A 16,603-nucleotide genomic window follows, 5' to 3' on the forward strand; every position below is an offset into this window, starting at 1 on the left:
GCCAATCGCCGTGCATTTCGCTCGCTTATTGAGACCGCCAATATTCGCGACTGCGCGGTCATCACCTGGGACGTGCGTGTCAAGAATGGCCTACGCTATGCCGGACTTCGTCCTTGCGCGTAATAATTGATAGCAATCTCTCGAGTCATCTCTCGTCGCTAAAATTGAGATAACATTCGCCGGGACTCGGAAATTTTCCGCTCTTTTACCGCGTTTTCGACCGGAAAAAACCATGTATCCCGATTGATTGATATATTTCTTCCTGTACAGTGACGTTTTAGGTATTTATGTGCGATAAAGTGGCAAAATCACATATATATTATTGTCAAAAACGTAGATCGCATGATGATTGTCTGAAATGACTTTAACTTATTCCTTTTCTTTACCAAAATAGTTTCCGATTTTACATAAATTTTATACCTTTACGTGTGTGCACATATTGAAATATACAATATTTTATAATTGTCTAATCTTCCTTTCTCTCTTTAAACATATGTTACTAACAAATCTATTAATAAAGTGCAAAAGAATGAATGTGAAAGGTTTAAAATTTAAGGAACTAAAAGAAACTCTCTTGTGCGTGATTACAGGTTCTTCTTGTATTTTTAAAACAAGGATATCCTTCGTTTAATATTAATGGAAATATGAAAATGTCATGTGACTTTGTTAAACAAAAGGACCACTTTTACAACACTAATTTTGATATATTAAAGAGATGATATTTTATTGATATAATAGAAAGTAGAATTTCATTGACATAGTAGAAAAAATGGTATGTAAATTATAGAAATAGAATAAATTAATATCTGCTTGCAAATTTTGTATTATATAAGACATTTCTTATCTTATACTTTTTTTTAATTTCAGACTAAAGAAGAAAGCATACTATCAACATATTTATCTTCGAACACAAATCAATATTCCGCACAGACGGAGGAACCAACAGATAATTTATATCTTGCACTAATACAATGCTTTGGTATTATACTATGTGGGTAAGAATGCATTTATTGATTGTTTGTCCGAATAGTCAAATGGGGGAAACCTATTAAGAGAATTTGAATATATCAATGCAATATTGTTCTTCATTCTTCTCACATATTGAATATAAATTAAATGATTAATTAAAGATTTTATACTTATAGTAATGAGAATATGTATTTTACAGATATCTAGCAGGAAGGTTTGGTATGATGACCAAAACCGAAGCAAATGGTCTGAATACTTTTGTTGGCACTTTTGCTCTGCCATCATTAATCTTCATGTCTCTGGCAAAACTTGACTTTACATTGGTTAATTGGAAATTTCTGCTTGCTGTACTGCTTGCTAAGAGCTGTGTGTTTCTTACTGTACTCGCAATCTCATTAGTAATTAAAAAGCCATCGAATCCTGGACGTGCTGCACTCTTTGCAATATTTACTACTCAAAGCAATGATTTTGCTATTGGATATCCAATGAGTGAGAACAATAGTATATTTACACAATTCTATGCCATTTTATATTATCTAATTTATTCACACTAAATATTGTTTTATTTCAGTTAATGCTTTATATGAGAAAACACATCCAGAATATGCTGCGTATCTATATCTGATGGCGCCTATATCGCTGGCCATTTTAAATCCAATTGGTTTTGTACTGCTGGAGATAGGCAAGCGACGTGTGGAAGAGCACACAAATTGTAGAGATATGGTTTATTCCATCGTGAAAGGTGTCTTATTAAATCCAGTGCTGTTCATGACAGTCTTGGGCATTATAGGCAATCTTATATTTAGTCACAATGTACCACGTTTACTCGCCGCAATTCTCGAAGTACTTGGTAACGCTTTCTCCGCTAGCGCATTGTTCCTTCTTGGCTCAATGATGGTAGGAAAGATACACAAATTGAAAGGTACTGCGCTAGTTATACCGGGTATATTGATCTTGGTGAAGCTGCTAGTTCTGCCTCTAGTCATAAGAGAATCTATCATTCTCTTGAACGCCGGAGATAACTTGACGGAAACGAGAAATTTGAGCACTTATGGCTTCCTGTACGGTACTATCCCGACAGCACCGGCTCTATTTATTTTCACTTTACGGTATAATCTCGAAATCGATCTGATCGCCTCAGCAATGGTAGTTTGTACGTTTCTCTCTGCCCCGCTCATGTTTATATCAGCTAAAGTGATCGACGCAGTTTACGCTGGAAGTGCGCCGGCTAATTATGCACGGCAATTAAATATTTTTTCCTTTGACATAAGCGTTGCGTCAGCAATAGCTTGCACATGGTTGTTGATATGTTTCCTTGGATTTGGACGGAAAAGATATAATCAAGTCACTCATCGGTGCACCCTGTGTCTCGTAATTGCCCAGGTACATATATATAACAAATTATTAAGTTGTGTCTCTACATTATATATAGTCAATTTAATTTTATATACGATATATTTTTCATATATTTTCAGCTTGCAGCGGCGGTGGGTGTGATAATTTGGTCAAAACTGGACCCAAGCGGTAATCGATCAACATTATGGTAATAAAAATTTTATATGATTATTTTCTATCAAATAGAATTTTGTTATTAATTGTTTTTATCAATTATAGGTACGTCCAGTTCATTTTAATGACTACTGGCGTATACGCAAGCAGAGTGTGGACAGCTGCAATTGCAGCAATATTACTATTTCTAAGTTCACGTTCGCTGTGTTTTGTTGAAAATCTGCAAAAATGGTTTTATCTTATTGGATGGGGGTATGGATAAAGAGCTTTTCTCTAATTTTTAGTAATTTAAATACAAATATTTTTAAACTTGCGATTTATCTATATAATGTATAATAATTAATTTACAGAATACCGCTTCTAATGGTGATAATAATGTGCACCACTGTTACATTAATTCCATCCGAGTTTAATTTAAAAAATCCGAATTTTCAATTGGGCAGAATTCAAGCTGCTGCATCTTCATTCATATTAATATTCTGCTTTATAGGTACATTATAATTAGAGATATTAATTCACATTTTTAATATTTATCAACATTTATGTTTCAAATTACTTTATTATGTTATTGTATTATATGAAGACATATTTAATATTTTTATAATAGAATTTTTATTAACAATTATTTTATTTTATATAGTGACATTAGGTTGTTTGATCCTACAACAAAGATATCAAAGAAGGCACGTTACAATGTCATATGAACGTGTAAGGAATAATACAGAAAATACTGTAACCGAAAATAATGAAAGAAATATAGTAGATGTGGAAGATTTAGTTTCTCCATTAATGAATGCACCTAGGTAAGTTCATAAAAATTAGAAATATGAGTAAAAATTTGCAAATTAATTATAAACAATATTTTCAGAATTGGCTGTGAATTTCAAAATGGTTGTTTCAATGGAGCATGCAGAGCTGATGATGTAGAGAGAGACTCTGATGAAGAAAATGGAATAAATACAGATAACGATCCGCAGATTTTGCGACATCTCGTTTTCCTTATTTTACTGTTGTGCTCCATGTTTATTGTACGTAAATTACTTTTATCACTTGGACATTATTAAGATGTTGTGAAATGTGTAATATGTCAACGCTGATATATTATAGGGTTTATCAATATCTGTTGGAACATTAATAATGGAGCAGTTAACTGGTATTTATGCTGAAGTTGCATTTTTGGATGTGGCGTTCAATTTTGGACAATCTTTAATAGCGTTCACCATCTTTGGACTAGATCCTAGTTTGGGTAAATTAGGAAGTTGGTTGCAAGAAATGTGCAAGAAATGGCAATCTGGTATGATCTTTCTAACATAATACATTTTATACACATTTTTGCATAAGTTTATGTGTATTCATGCATATAAATTATGCACATTATGCAGATACCAAAATAACAAGTATATAAAATTATAATCAAGTTAATTTTTTATAGAAAATGAACTTATTGAGTGATACATGTTCAATAATATTTTATAACATTGACAGGAAAAGAATTACGCTTACCTTGCGAAGATGCTCTTAGTCCAGAAGTAAGGGCAATCCGAGAGCAGTTTAATCAATGTCATTTAGAGCCATGTCGAGCACGTATATCTATGTGTTGTAGGCGATTGTTGAAGGTATATAAAGGAGTCTTTTCGGGATCGGATTTGGTCAACTGGTTGCTCGAAGTCGGAATTGTCAGCAATCGAGAGGACGCTGTGCAATATGGTCGTTGTTTATTAGAGAGTAGAGTCCTACAACATGTCGATGGTACACATCACTTTTGTGATCAAAATCTTCTATATACATTTAATGTATAACTAAATTTTCGAATGTTTTCGACGAGGTAAATTAGCTCTACTCGTATCAATATTTCAAATATTGATTTTTTGAATAAGAGAAATGCAAAAAATTTATGTTATAACATTTGAACTTCCGTATTCTTTAGATTGGACAATCTTTGTTTTTCTTAATTTTCTCGCGAGAGAGAAAAGTCTCTACGATAATAAGAATGAAATTAGTATCAGAATAATGCAAAGATGAAGATGAGTTTAGTAGCTAAACTATGATCATAGCTATGAATAGAATTCGATAATGTGTGTTTGAAATTTTTTGAAAAGCACAAAAATTAGTTATAAATTTATTTACACAGTGTTATTTTGATATAAGATATAATTTTATTTATGTGATGTAACTTATATAGGACATCTCGGAAAAACTATCAAAAAGAGAAATATCTTTTTAAATATTTATGTTAATGAAACGTGACGCATAATTTCTTTGCATAATACAACAATGTATTCCTATTATTCAGTGAAAATCAACATCAGTATTAAATAGTGTTTTTTTTTTAACTATTTTGCTGTAATTATGTATGAAATGAGTAAAGGCTGTGTTTAGTATATTACATACTGCACTCATGTACACAGTTTAACCTAGAAATCTTCTAGTACAAAAAGGCTATTTTTATATGCTAAAATCTTAATTTAGTATAATGTATTTAATTAAAGATGTAATGATATAATGGAAATAATGATTGAAAAACAAGATAGAGGAAAATATGAAAATTTTTAAATTATTGCAATCAAACATTCTACTTTTTTATTCTGCATTAATATTTAAAATATATGCAAAAGATTTAAATAGTTTATATTGTTGATCATGATGAAAAGTGTGATAAGAAGTTTTTGAAAAAGATTATGTAATGAATACAATAGCTCGAAATTTTTTATTAGACCGACTGAATTTATCTGATTTTATTCCTTATAATAATGTACTATTTATTGTGTGTATTTTATTATTTATTAAAATGAATCTTTATACATAACTATGTATATATATATAATGCCGATAGATAATAAATACACGAATTATATCAGAAGTGCAAATGCTTATTAATACCTATACAAAATTATTTCCTCTTTTTTTCATTGTAAAATATATATTGGATGCTTTAAAAAAAGTTTGGATAACAAATTACATAAAATACAGTTTGAGTTTATATAAAAAATATGTATTCTAATCGTGTAGCTTTTATAAATCTGAAATTTTATAAATCCTTAAAAACATAAATCATCATCAGGATCATCTTCATCTATATCATCTACATCATCCGGATGATAAAATATTCTAGATGTATTTATTGTACTTAGAGTATAAGGTAAAGGTGTTTTGTCTCTTTGTTCCATCTCTCGAGCATTCATCTCTATCCTAAACGACGATTCAATTTTTACTGGTTGACTTTCATTTGCTTCTGACTTGCGAGCATTTGTTATTGCAATCTTTTCAGCATTAATCTGATAAGATATACTATCCTGTTTTATTATTTCTGTTTGACATATTATAGAACCACCTAATTTTCTATGAATGAGTTTTGTAGTGTAAATTAAATTGTTTGTAGAGTTAATTCCGGTAAATTTCTCCAGCTTAACATAAGTAGTACCTAAAGTTTCAATTGCGGGAATTTTCTGTACAAGATCTCTCCGATAAATACATATGAGTTGCGACACCTGTTTACTTAATTTTTCTATGAACCATAGGGCTTTTGCTAGACCTACATATAGAACTAAGGAACTCAAGCAATTGACAATAACTGTATTCCGAGGTTTCAACCTGACAGTTTCAAGTATATATTCAAGATTTTCCAAATCTTTCTTTGCAACTTCATTCACATTGACAGTATAATAATCGTGTAAACGTACATTCTTGGATGTAAGCGGTCCAGGTTCATTGTCATACCAAAGTTTTGGATCAGAAAATGACAATAAATCTATACTATAGTTAGGATCCTTCTTTTCCCATGCATGCAGCCATCCAGCTATCAATGCTCCTGCATACATTACATCTAATTCTGTAAAATAATTAATATTTTTTTGACTTGCAAAATATATATAGACTGTGTGTTGACTCAGATGAGTGTTTAAGAAATAACCAACCTTCATCTATGACAATTATTCTTGCTCCCTCTAGTATAGGCAATGTTTCCATGTATGCCATTCTACGTAACACACAATGTACGCAGTTTCACAAAGAAAGAAAAATAGATAAAATATATGTGCCACAATCGTGATGATTATGATAAAAAAAATATAAAGAAAAACGATAATATACTTAGAAAAGTATGATTACGTCGACACTCACTGTGTGGTATTGGATGTTACTGATATACTTTGTGTAACTTTATCAATAAACTATCAGTAATATGTGTCTTTAAATCACGTAATCATTTCTCATTACACGATGTGTCACGCAGACGTCAAGTGGCTAACTAATAATTCGACACATGTTGCTTCTTCGAACGCATATCGTATCGCACGTAAGTCATCAGCAAGCATAACCATAAATATCATCCGAGTCATTTTGTTACATTTTATATCGAAAATGAATCGTCGTTTAGTAAAATAAGCACTAATTTTATTCGAATCTCCAATAAAGATAAGATACTTTTATTCAAGAGTCAATATATTTAAAAAAAATAAAAGAAATATTTCTTATACGCACTGAATGCGATAGTATCGATATTAAATTCAGAGTTAAATCGATCTTTTCAAAGATTGAAATCATCATTTCAAAAATTGTATGTGAAATGTCCAGAATGTAAAAATCCAGAAAAAAATATGTATTAAAAATTTTAAATAATATATATATATATATATATAAAGATGTTATTATAATAAATAATTTCTTATTACTTTGTAAATTCTAGAACACTGCGCATATTTATTTTTTTGTACGCTTTTATCTCTCTGAATGAATCATCACAGAGATATTATGCTTCCTCGGCTTGTTTCTCTCAAGATTGAAATTGTTAACGAATATTTTTAAATAAAATATTAAGTAATATAAATACCTGTGGATAAATATATCGAACATCGGACAGGATCTCTCTTTCAAAATATTCTTTTCTTTTTATAGATATATTTTTTCTTCTTCCAATATATCCCCATTTCGATATATCTATACAGAAATTTTTGAAAGTTACAAATATTTCATAACGAACATCATATTATTCAAAGTAAAAATGAGCACTTACTTGAAGAAAATAAAAGGTTTGCGTCTGTTCTTTCGACATATTTTATCGGATTTTGTATTTAAAATAAGTATATATATCCGGATATATATAACGAAAAGAGAAAAATGAAAAGAAGACGCAAAAAGTGTAGACGCGTAAAATATCAATAATATTTCATTAAAAACATCGCTCGTGTTGGCCGATACCTCTCATCTTCTTCTTCTTCTTCTGTATTGGCTGCTTGAGCTATATCGATACCTCTCATGCTGCGCGAACCATCGACTAACGAAATAACGAAGGGAGGTCACTCGAGTCGAGTTTCTCGGCGTCCGTTCATTGGCTGAGGCGTCTCGTCCAATGAGCGCGCGCGCTCGCTCGTCGCGAGGGCGTCGTCGATCGGTCGATTCGTCGACGGGTGACAGATGGCGTCGCGATCGCGGGCGAGATAGAGCTCGAAGCTGTGGTCGCCGTGACCGTGACTGGCGTATGTGATCGAAGGCACAGGCTGAGGCGAAGATGAGTGCCAGAGTGTGTGTCACATCGAGGCAGTTTCGCTCGCAATAGGGAGGTTTTATTTTGACAGTGCGATACGCGAGCGGGTAGCGCGATGTTCAGCACCACGACGCGTCCCTGAGCGAAGCCGAGTAGCGTCGATTAGCGCGCATACGTCGCGTAAGATCAGAAATATCGTCGCTCCGGGTCTCGGGTCTCAGCCAGTCGGAGACGAGCGGGCGCGCTGTGTGCACCTGCATGTGTCACTTGTGAGTCGTGAGTGCAGTGCGACCAGGGCATATAGTTGTACCCTACCCTATTCCACACGCGTTTTTACGCACGAGTAACGCGCGGTGCGCCGTTGTTTGCGACATTGTTATTATTATTATTATTACTACTATTGTTATTATTATTATTATTGTTGTTGCTGCCACTGCCGTTGCCGTCGTCGTCTTCGTCGTCTTCGTCGTCTTCGTCGTCGCCGCCGCTGTTGCTGCTGCTCCTGTGGCAGACACCGACGACGCCGACGCTGCCGCTGTCGCCGCAGTTGTTTTTCTCGTACATCCTCACCACGAGTCACAGTACGTCGCCGGTCGTTGTCGTGGCGGGAGCCCGATGCGAGGTTGAAGAAAAGAGAGAAAGAGAGAGAGAGAGAGAGAGAGAGAGAGAAAGAGAGAGAGAGAGAGAGAGACAGAGCATCATCGCCGTCGTCACCGATGAGTTTGGCCTGCTGTTCGCTGCTGTCTCTCTAACTAATCGCAAGCGTGTGTGATGCCCGGGAGCCGCTCCAGCACGGACCCAGAGCACAAGTCACCGCGGGAAAGTGGTGAAGACTCCGAGGATGAGAGCGAGATCCTGGAAGAGAGCCCGTGCGGGCGGTGGCTTAAGCGCCGGGAAGAGGTACATGTTCCTTTAAATTATTACAATGATTCTGCTCCGTTTTATACCTTTCCGCTGGTGTAGGGAGCTTTTGCATGCTGGACCATTTTGCATTCGAGGCATCGTAGCTTTCCGCAGTATGCAAGGTTTCTTAACAAACATCATCGCAAACAACATATGATAAATGTTTTTACTCTTTTGTACGTCATTTAGATGTCTTTTAAAACTTGATTAACATTTCTAATGTCTGTCGTTGTTGGAACATGGATTATAATATTGATTTGCTATATAATTTCTAATTAGTTTTTGCTACTTGTTTAGTCGATTGTTATAAGGGTGATTTTCTGTATTCTTAGGTTCTTGCAGCCACTGGAATCATATGGTTAAATTATTTTATGTAAAATATTTTTGTAAAATATCTTAATGATGTTTCTTAATGTATAACGATCAATTTTTTCATAAGTTACTCTCTAACATAGCATAAGCAGGCTATAATCATCATAAAAACACTGAAGGCTTAATCGCATAATAATGCATTTACAGCTTTCTTTATATCTTAATTTTATTTACAGATATATTTCTTCTGAAACAGTATCATTAACATGAATCTGTTTAAAATGCTTTTGCCAATGTGTAGTAATAAATATTAGGAGAATTTTTTTCAAGTTGCATTTATACAGGTGAACATATGTACACAGATGGTTCCATTATAAAAAATATGCAGATTATTGAGATTTGCTTTCGTGTAACATAAATATTTCCTTTATATTATTGAATTTCTCTTATTATTTGCTATGCTTCATCTGTATCTTAAGTCATACCGGATTCTTGGCAAGAACATCTCACCAATATTAGGCTCATTTATATTTTATCCTAAAATTAGATTGCTGACGTTTTGTTATCGAATATATAAATAAATGAAATTATTTTGATTGTGCTTACCTCATCTCAGCACCTTCTAACGCTGTTCTTTATAGAAATAAAATCATTTCGCTTTAAATGGCATTATAAAGGATTATTATTTCCTTTAATTTAACGATATATGCTTTATAAACTGAGTGAATGTTATTTATATTATAATCTTAGCTTTCTTTTATTTTGTGAAAAATAATATGAAATTTATGAAATAGATCTAACACTATTTTATATACATCTGCATATATATACGTGTATATTTATATATATAATAATGCCTATACATTTTGCATTAATCATAAAAGGTATATTTATTTCAGGTATATGTAGGTTCAAAATCTACGTTAACTGAAGGTTCTAACTTTGGATCGACAAGAGGAATTGAAAACGAAGTCACTGAAATGGAAGTATGTAACATTGTGAAATAGGAAGCGGGATAATTTTTGTTTTATTGTACTTGTGTGCGTTAAGTTGTTAGTTTATCATTTTTTCAAAGTATTTTGTCGAGAATTATAATAATTTGAATGAAGACAATAACAATTTGCATATATTATACTGTTATGAACTAGCTGGACATTATTGTCTCTAATATCTGTGGTGGCAAACCCTCCTCTGAATCATCTCCCCTCTTTAAATTCTTGACAAGGTCACATCCATGTAATAGTAAATAGGCGTTGAAATCGTTTTAATGTACCACTTTAAGTACGTTTAAAATGGATGATTACAGTAATGCAATCCATTATACCTATATATAGACCTATAGATTGTATCAAATAAATCTATTCAAGTCGCAGCCTACAATATGCATTTATAATACATTTGCAACACATTTGTACTATAGATAATATCTAAAATATTTAGATAATTGCGAATTTAAAGATATTATTTAGGTAGAATTATCTAATCCTAATAAATACGATATCTGAATAATATCTTTAAATTTGCTAGTAACATTTGGATGCAGAAAGAGAGAATAAATCATTAAGAAATATGTAGAAATTAATACTTGTTTTTGTGTCTGTAGGTGGAACAGAGAGATGTTCCTGGAATTGACTGTGCCTATCTAGCAATGGACACAGAGGAGGGTGTTGAAGTGGTGTGGAATGAGGTGCAATTTTCGGAAAGAAAAAATTTCAAAGCCCAAGAAGAAAAAATACAACTTGTTTTTGAGAATCTCACGCAGTTGGAGCACCCTAACATTGTTAAATTTCATAGGTATTGGACAGATACCCATAATGACAAACCCCGAGTAAGTGCATGAAATTCTTCATTTATATAAATATGGTTTGTATATATATATTATTAATGCGTTTTCTTTTTATATTATTTTTCAGGTTATATTTATAACAGAATATATGTCATCCGGGTCCCTGAAACAGTTCCTAAAACGAACAAAGCGCAATGTAAAAAAGTTGCCTCTACAAGCATGGAAACGGTGGTGTACACAAATACTTTCTGCGCTTAGGTAATATAAACAATGTAATACTGTATCACGCAAATGCAATATTTATTTCCAATTTATATATATTATGTTTAAAATGTTTCAGTTATTTGCATTCCTGTTCGCCTCCCATTATACATGGAAATCTTACCTGTGACACTATATTTATTCAACATAATGGTCTTGTAAAAATTGGTTCAGGTAAGTACTCGTGTAAGAAAAAAATAGAATGAACTTTCTCTGTTACATTAAATACATAATGTATACAGAAATATCATTTTATATTTAAACAGATAGCATGTCTGTGCATTGTATTTGAATTTGTAAAATCTGGTTAAAACAGATTTGTCATACGGCAGGATTATTATTTTCTGAATGAAATAATCAGTATATACCAAGATGAGACTATATATATGTGAAGTATCTCCATCTTATTCTCATTTGCAGGGTTATTAAAATCTTATATCTTTGTTTTATTAATTTTTTATAGAGAAGTAGCAAATATTACACCAATTTTTTGTCTGAGAAATGTACAAAGTATGTAGTATTTACACTAAACTGAATGAAAAATGCAAATCTATATGTTAACATTTTCTGTTCAGTTTAAATACTACATGCTTTTTAATTCTTAAACTCCTTTTGTTTAACACCCTGTATATATAAAAATATAGGTGAAGCAGATATTTCTAGAATTATATTACACGCTTCCAATTTACTTTCATTATTCAATTGAAAGTAAATAAAATTTATATGTGACTCAGCTTTGAACAAACAACATGACAAGTAATACAATTCATCTTATTGTGTGCCAAAATAGGTGCTTGCCTAAAGTGGCGCACATGGAGATATTTTCATAAAGAAATATGTATATTTCAGTTATTCTTGCAAAAGAATTATTTCTTATGAATAATTATAAGATGGGTGTATATTATCAATTTTGAAGATGAATATCTTTAAAATGATTTATTAATGTTATGTAATACACACAGGGATGCATCAAACAAAATTATTAATTGTAAATAGTTAAATTTTCTTTTTTTAGCATTTTCTGACATATATATATTTATATATATTTACATATATATAAATATATATTTATTACATACATTATATATAAATATATATATATATATTTACATATATATATATTCATATATATGCTATATGAATGTACAAAATCATGTATGTTAAGAATCGAATATTGATTGTGATCGGAATGAATGTGGTTCTACCGAATTATATTTATTTTTGAAATAGTGTTTAGAATTATTTGTACATATTACTACTCTCTAGATTATAAAACATTTCTCCCTGCAATTCTATATAATGTTAGTAACATGAGTCCATTAGAAAGATTGTGTTTAAACTACCTTTTCATATTAGGAGTAACTTGAGTCCTCATTTTTAATTGTAGCAAATAAACTAATCTAGATAATGAAAAAAACACAGCAAAGCCTTTGAAGAGAGAGGAAGTACAAATCGTACTTTCGCCCATGCAGAGGATAAATCCACCAACGTCGGTGTCCAATTGGTGTTATTGTCAAAAGTGCTGAATATTCAAGAAAAAAATCTCATTTGGCAGATTGTCATCACCTAATGTCAGCTAAGTAAATTAGGCAGAGAGGTAAACAATTTCTATATTAATTATATAAGTAGTTTATCGCGTTAATGTACAAATAATTACAATTTATTTTAATTTTTTTCATTAGAGTGCCATTACATTGCATTATTTATTCTTCTGATTATTAATTGTACTTAACTATAAGGAGGGCAAAGTCGTAATACTTGTATATCTCTTTGTCCTTCTCACAATCATCTAGCGCACGCCTTTTCATTGTATTTTAATATATATCTATATATACATTTTTTAATTCATATATCCTGTAATCCTTGATAAAAAAAAAGAGTTCCTCAAAATTTTCCGCTCCTAACATTTATATTTATTCTTATTCAATGAAAGTGGCTCTTTATATATAGCAGAATTGCAGTCAACAATAAAATATGTAAAGCTACTTTTGCAACAAAATAATTGTTTTATTTGTACACTTTTCAAAAAAATATACTTCTCTTTTCAGAGGCACTTTCACACATGTGTATATGCGAGAATTATTATTGTACGAGGGCTCAAGTTACTCTTAGGATAAATATTTAGCAGAAACACAATTTTTCTAGAGTGATTTCCTTCATCTCGATGTAGCCAGCAAACATACAGAACGTGTCACAAATATGTATCTAAAACATATTTGAATTACTAGAGCATATACTTATACAATTCTGTCTGATGGCTGTCCTACGAAATTTTCTAACACATTATCAAATGCGTTCACATTAATATGTCATTTTTATGTTGATGCTTAGTTTGAAATGGAATAGCTTATAAAAATGACAATAATCTTTTTCCAATTACAGTGGCCCCAGATGCAATTCATCATCACATCAAAACTTGTAGGACGAATATGAAGAATACACATTTTGTAGCCCCAGAATATGGAAGTAAGTGTATTATTTATATCTCGAGTGATTATTTAAATCTTTATACACAGATTATATATTTAATATAATCCTTTTGTCTTTCTCTAAAAAGATTCCGTCACACCAGCCATTGATATTTATTCGTTCGGGATGTGCGCTCTGGAAATGGCCGCGCTGGAAATTCAGGGAAACGGTGATACGGGTACAATCGTTACCGAAGAGAACATCCAGAAGACAATAGAATCTTTAGACGATGTTCAACAAAAAGACTTTATTCGTAAATGTCTTCAGGTGGATCCGCTTAGTAGACCGAGTGCAAGAGAGTTTCTATTTCACCCCCTTCTATTCGAAGTACATTCTCTCAAGTTGCTCGCAGCACATGCCTTGGTCAACTCAGCTAGTAAGTTGAAGAGCAATTTCATCCTCTACATACTACATATTCAATAATTTGTTATTTAACTAGATCTAAAATAATTATGATTATATGAGATTTTCAATTATCTAAATCGCCTAATGATAATTGATTTTTTTACAGCTAACATTTCGGAAACAATCACAGACGAAGTGTTACAAAGGCTATATGGACCAGACACTGTAGTTGTCGAAGTAAAGTATCAAGGGATGTCCCCGCAACAAATTCGTTTAAGTGATATTCCGGTTACGGAAAAATTAGAAAAATTTGTTGAAGATGTAAAGTGAGTATCTCAATCAAACATGAGATACATTGGTCTGGTCTCTTACTACATCGGATAAATTGGTAACCAGAGTGATTTTACATTGCCAGGTATGGAATATATCCATTGACTGCATTTATGGCGAAATTGCCTCCGCCTGTCCGACCGAGGGCGATATCGCCCGAAGTGACAGAATCGGTTAAATCGGTTACACCCGAGCCCGTGGACGTGGAGTCTCGAAGAGTAGTTAATATGATGTGTAATGTTAAGCCTAGAGAAGATAGTAGTGAATTACTTGTGAGTGGCATGCATAGAGTATTTTAGCATGCGAGATAATCTATATAAATAGCGATACCGTATATCTTATATTCGATAAATTTTGCAGATGACAATATTGTTACGAATGGATGACAAGATGAATAGGCAATTGACGTGTCCTGTGAGCCAAACGGACACTTCGATGCTTCTTGCACAGGAACTTGTACATTTTGGGTTTATTAATGAGGTAAATTGTCTCTCGTTTATATAATCCGTTTTTGAGTTTCGGGTCTAGCGAGCAACTTTGCACAAGATGTTGTATGACTGTTACAGAACGATCGTGATAAAATAGCCAATTTAATCGAAGAGGCATTGAGGAGATACTTCAACAAGCAAATGGTGACGCCAGGAATAGTATCGTTAACTAATCTTCCTACTCAAACTACTTTATTGCTGCCCGGTTCGGAATTCCCATGTCTGCAACACTTTGACAATTCCATGTGCAACGCCACAACATCCAATAGTGATAGTGCAACTAACCTGCTGCCAAAAACCTCAGGTATATCCGTGTCAAGTAACAAAACGAATCAACGTCACGATGACGCAGAACCGCCGACAATCAGCGAGAGCGGCAGTTAACCATCCAGGATAACGTCTGATAACTCAGTTCACTGTGCCACTTTGCACGCTTTATGTATAGACTGGCTATGTATTTTTATATTTAAGTAAACAAAAGGAAGAAAGAGTGAACGTAAAGGTGGGAGGGTGCCGTGGCTATATATATATATATATATATATATATATATATATATATATATATATATACTACTCTAAGCTAAAGACGATTGCAAATTAGGGATTGCTTAGAACGTCTTTATTTTCATTTTTTCTAGACTATCAAAGTAATAACTCTGTTGTCAAATTTCGTTGTCCATCTATATGTCTAGAGTTTTTACGTTATACAGGTAATGGCCTGTTACATAGATACATGATAAATTGACAAAGGGTGTATGAATCTAATGTAAAAAGACCAAACACTTGTGATTGTATAATTAAGAGGATAGTTAGAGGCCTGCTGGATATTGATTCATATTTACACGAAGCTACGTACAATTTGATACTTATCTGTCGTAATTTAATCTATCAAGATATAGAGTTACGAGAATTTATTATGTATCGCGTGTTTCTCATAATGTCTCAGAATTGCAAAAGATGAAAATTAATATTCGTCGAAATTCTATATCCTACTTTTCAAAGTGATCATATGTGTCTCATAAAATTTATTTCGTGTATACAAAAATCGAGCAGAATCAATTTAATCATGCGTACAAAACTATCTCTTCATTGTACAGCTGTTATAAAATTCATTTTAATATTTTAAAAAATATTATAAAATTTATTTTAATATTTAAAAAAATATTATGGATGTATGCTCAGTTTCTTTCAGATGAATTTCGATCTCTCACCACTCTTATTACTTTCACCAAAATACTCAGTCTATTATAAAGTCTGTCTAAAAGTGAACATACATATACAAGCGTTCACGAGAGAGAAAGTACAGTAACGTGCTCGTTCATTTACTATATTTTTAATTTCATAGGCAAGATTATACGATGTGAATACTGGCTCAATAGAGTAATTTGGTAGTAATCGGATAAAGCCACGGCTCTACTCTATACTTGGGTATTATTGATGTGATTAAACCAAGGTTTATTAAATCTCGATAAAATTAGCTGAAAAATCCTTGTAAATATTTTATATTTTTAAGAAAAATCTGTTGAGACAGAAAAAACTAGTCATATAGGTATATTTGAATGCTAACAGACTAACACAGATCTTATTATGTCTTTTGCATTTATAACACGTGCTTGGCCAAGAGATACCGCTCCAATTTCTTACCTCGGTCGAATTAATTTTCAGTGAAGCATTTTTCATTAAGTAAACGACTAACCCTAACTAGAGGTATCTGCTACCTACAACAACATAAACTTCGATCTTAAGTAT

The 16,603-nt window shown here is 32.4% G+C and overlaps 3 protein-coding genes across 4 annotated transcripts; 2 read left to right on the plus strand and 1 right to left on the minus strand.

Annotated features, from left to right (window-relative positions):
• Window positions 1-65: 65 nt before the first annotated feature.
• Anchor (integral membrane protein GPR155 homolog anchor) lies at window positions 66-5,016 on the plus strand. Its single transcript, XM_083050481.1, has 12 exons — window positions 66-281; window positions 591-772; window positions 868-995; window positions 1,169-1,458; window positions 1,541-2,352; window positions 2,445-2,512; window positions 2,584-2,730; window positions 2,829-2,968; window positions 3,119-3,281; window positions 3,347-3,506; window positions 3,586-3,772; window positions 3,964-5,016. Exons 2-12 carry the CDS (start codon window positions 770-772, stop codon window positions 4,275-4,277), a joined length of 2,412 nt encoding a protein of 803 aa, XP_082906607.1. The 5' UTR covers window positions 66-281; window positions 591-769; the 3' UTR covers window positions 4,278-5,016.
• Window positions 5,017-5,312: 296 nt separating this feature from the next.
• On the minus strand, window positions 5,313-7,860 carry Elp5 (Elongator complex protein 5). 2 transcript variants are annotated; one of them, XM_083050499.1, is made up of 5 exons: window positions 7,727-7,860; window positions 7,490-7,674; window positions 7,307-7,413; window positions 6,393-6,454; window positions 5,313-6,307 (listed from the first exon to the last, which is right to left on the minus strand). In XM_083050499.1, the coding sequence occupies exons 3-5, from the start codon at window positions 7,327-7,329 to the stop codon at window positions 5,517-5,519; spliced, it is 876 nt and encodes a 291-aa protein (XP_082906625.1). In that variant the 5' UTR covers window positions 7,330-7,413; window positions 7,490-7,674; window positions 7,727-7,860; the 3' UTR covers window positions 5,313-5,516. The 2 variants fall into 2 exon arrangements, with proteins under 2 accessions (XP_082906625.1, XP_082906626.1); XM_083050500.1 differs by lacking the exons at window positions 7,307-7,413; window positions 7,490-7,674; window positions 7,727-7,860 and adding an exon at window positions 6,598-6,737.
• Window positions 6,665-15,429, plus strand: Madm (MLF1-adaptor molecule). The gene is made up of 12 exons (XM_083050488.1): window positions 6,665-6,772; window positions 8,472-8,860; window positions 10,075-10,161; window positions 10,779-11,003; window positions 11,089-11,219; window positions 11,302-11,396; window positions 13,605-13,688; window positions 13,780-14,067; window positions 14,203-14,362; window positions 14,452-14,638; window positions 14,727-14,846; window positions 14,933-15,429. The coding sequence occupies exons 2-12, from the start codon at window positions 8,732-8,734 to the stop codon at window positions 15,236-15,238; spliced, it is 1,812 nt and encodes a 603-aa protein (XP_082906614.1). The 5' UTR covers window positions 6,665-6,772; window positions 8,472-8,731; the 3' UTR covers window positions 15,239-15,429.
• Window positions 15,430-16,603: the final 1,174 nt, after the last annotated feature.

Source organism: Prenolepis imparis, unplaced genomic scaffold, assembly GCF_030444845.1.
Source record: "Prenolepis imparis isolate NDT839.2.m4 unplaced genomic scaffold, iyPreImpa1.0 SCAF_11, whole genome shotgun sequence".
Lineage (NCBI taxonomy): Eukaryota > Metazoa > Arthropoda > Insecta > Hymenoptera > Formicidae > Prenolepis > Prenolepis imparis.

What these genes read in the sequence shown, in the direction of transcription:
- Anchor (XM_083050481.1), top strand. An exon ending in TGTGTCTCGTAATTGCCCAG is followed by an intron (nt 2,353 to 2,444) that starts GTACATATATAT and finishes ATATATTTTCAG; the next exon opens with CTTGCAGCGGCGGTGGGTGT. An exon ending in CCATTAATGAATGCACCTAG is followed by an intron (nt 3,282 to 3,346) that starts GTAAGTTCATAA and finishes CAATATTTTCAG; the next exon opens with AATTGGCTGTGAATTTCAAA.
- Elp5 (XM_083050499.1), bottom strand. Translation starts at nt 7,329, where the DNA reads ATGTTCGATATATTTATCCACAG. An exon ending in TTCGATATATTTATCCACAG is followed by an intron (nt 6,455 to 7,306) that starts GTATTTATATTA and finishes TGTGTTACGTAG; the next exon opens with AATGGCATACATGGAAACAT. An exon ending in AATAATTGTCATAGATGAAG is followed by an intron (nt 6,308 to 6,392) that starts GTTGGTTATTTC and finishes ATTATTTTACAG; the next exon opens with AATTAGATGTAATGTATGCA.
- Madm (XM_083050488.1), top strand. Translation starts at nt 8,732, where the DNA reads ATGCCCGGGAGCCGCTCCAGCACGGACCCAGAGCACAAGTCACCGCGG. An exon ending in TGCCTTGGTCAACTCAGCTA is followed by an intron (nt 14,068 to 14,202) that starts GTAAGTTGAAGA and finishes ATTTTTTTACAG; the next exon opens with CTAACATTTCGGAAACAATC. An exon ending in AAATTTGTTGAAGATGTAAA is followed by an intron (nt 14,363 to 14,451) that starts GTGAGTATCTCA and finishes TTACATTGCCAG; the next exon opens with GTATGGAATATATCCATTGA.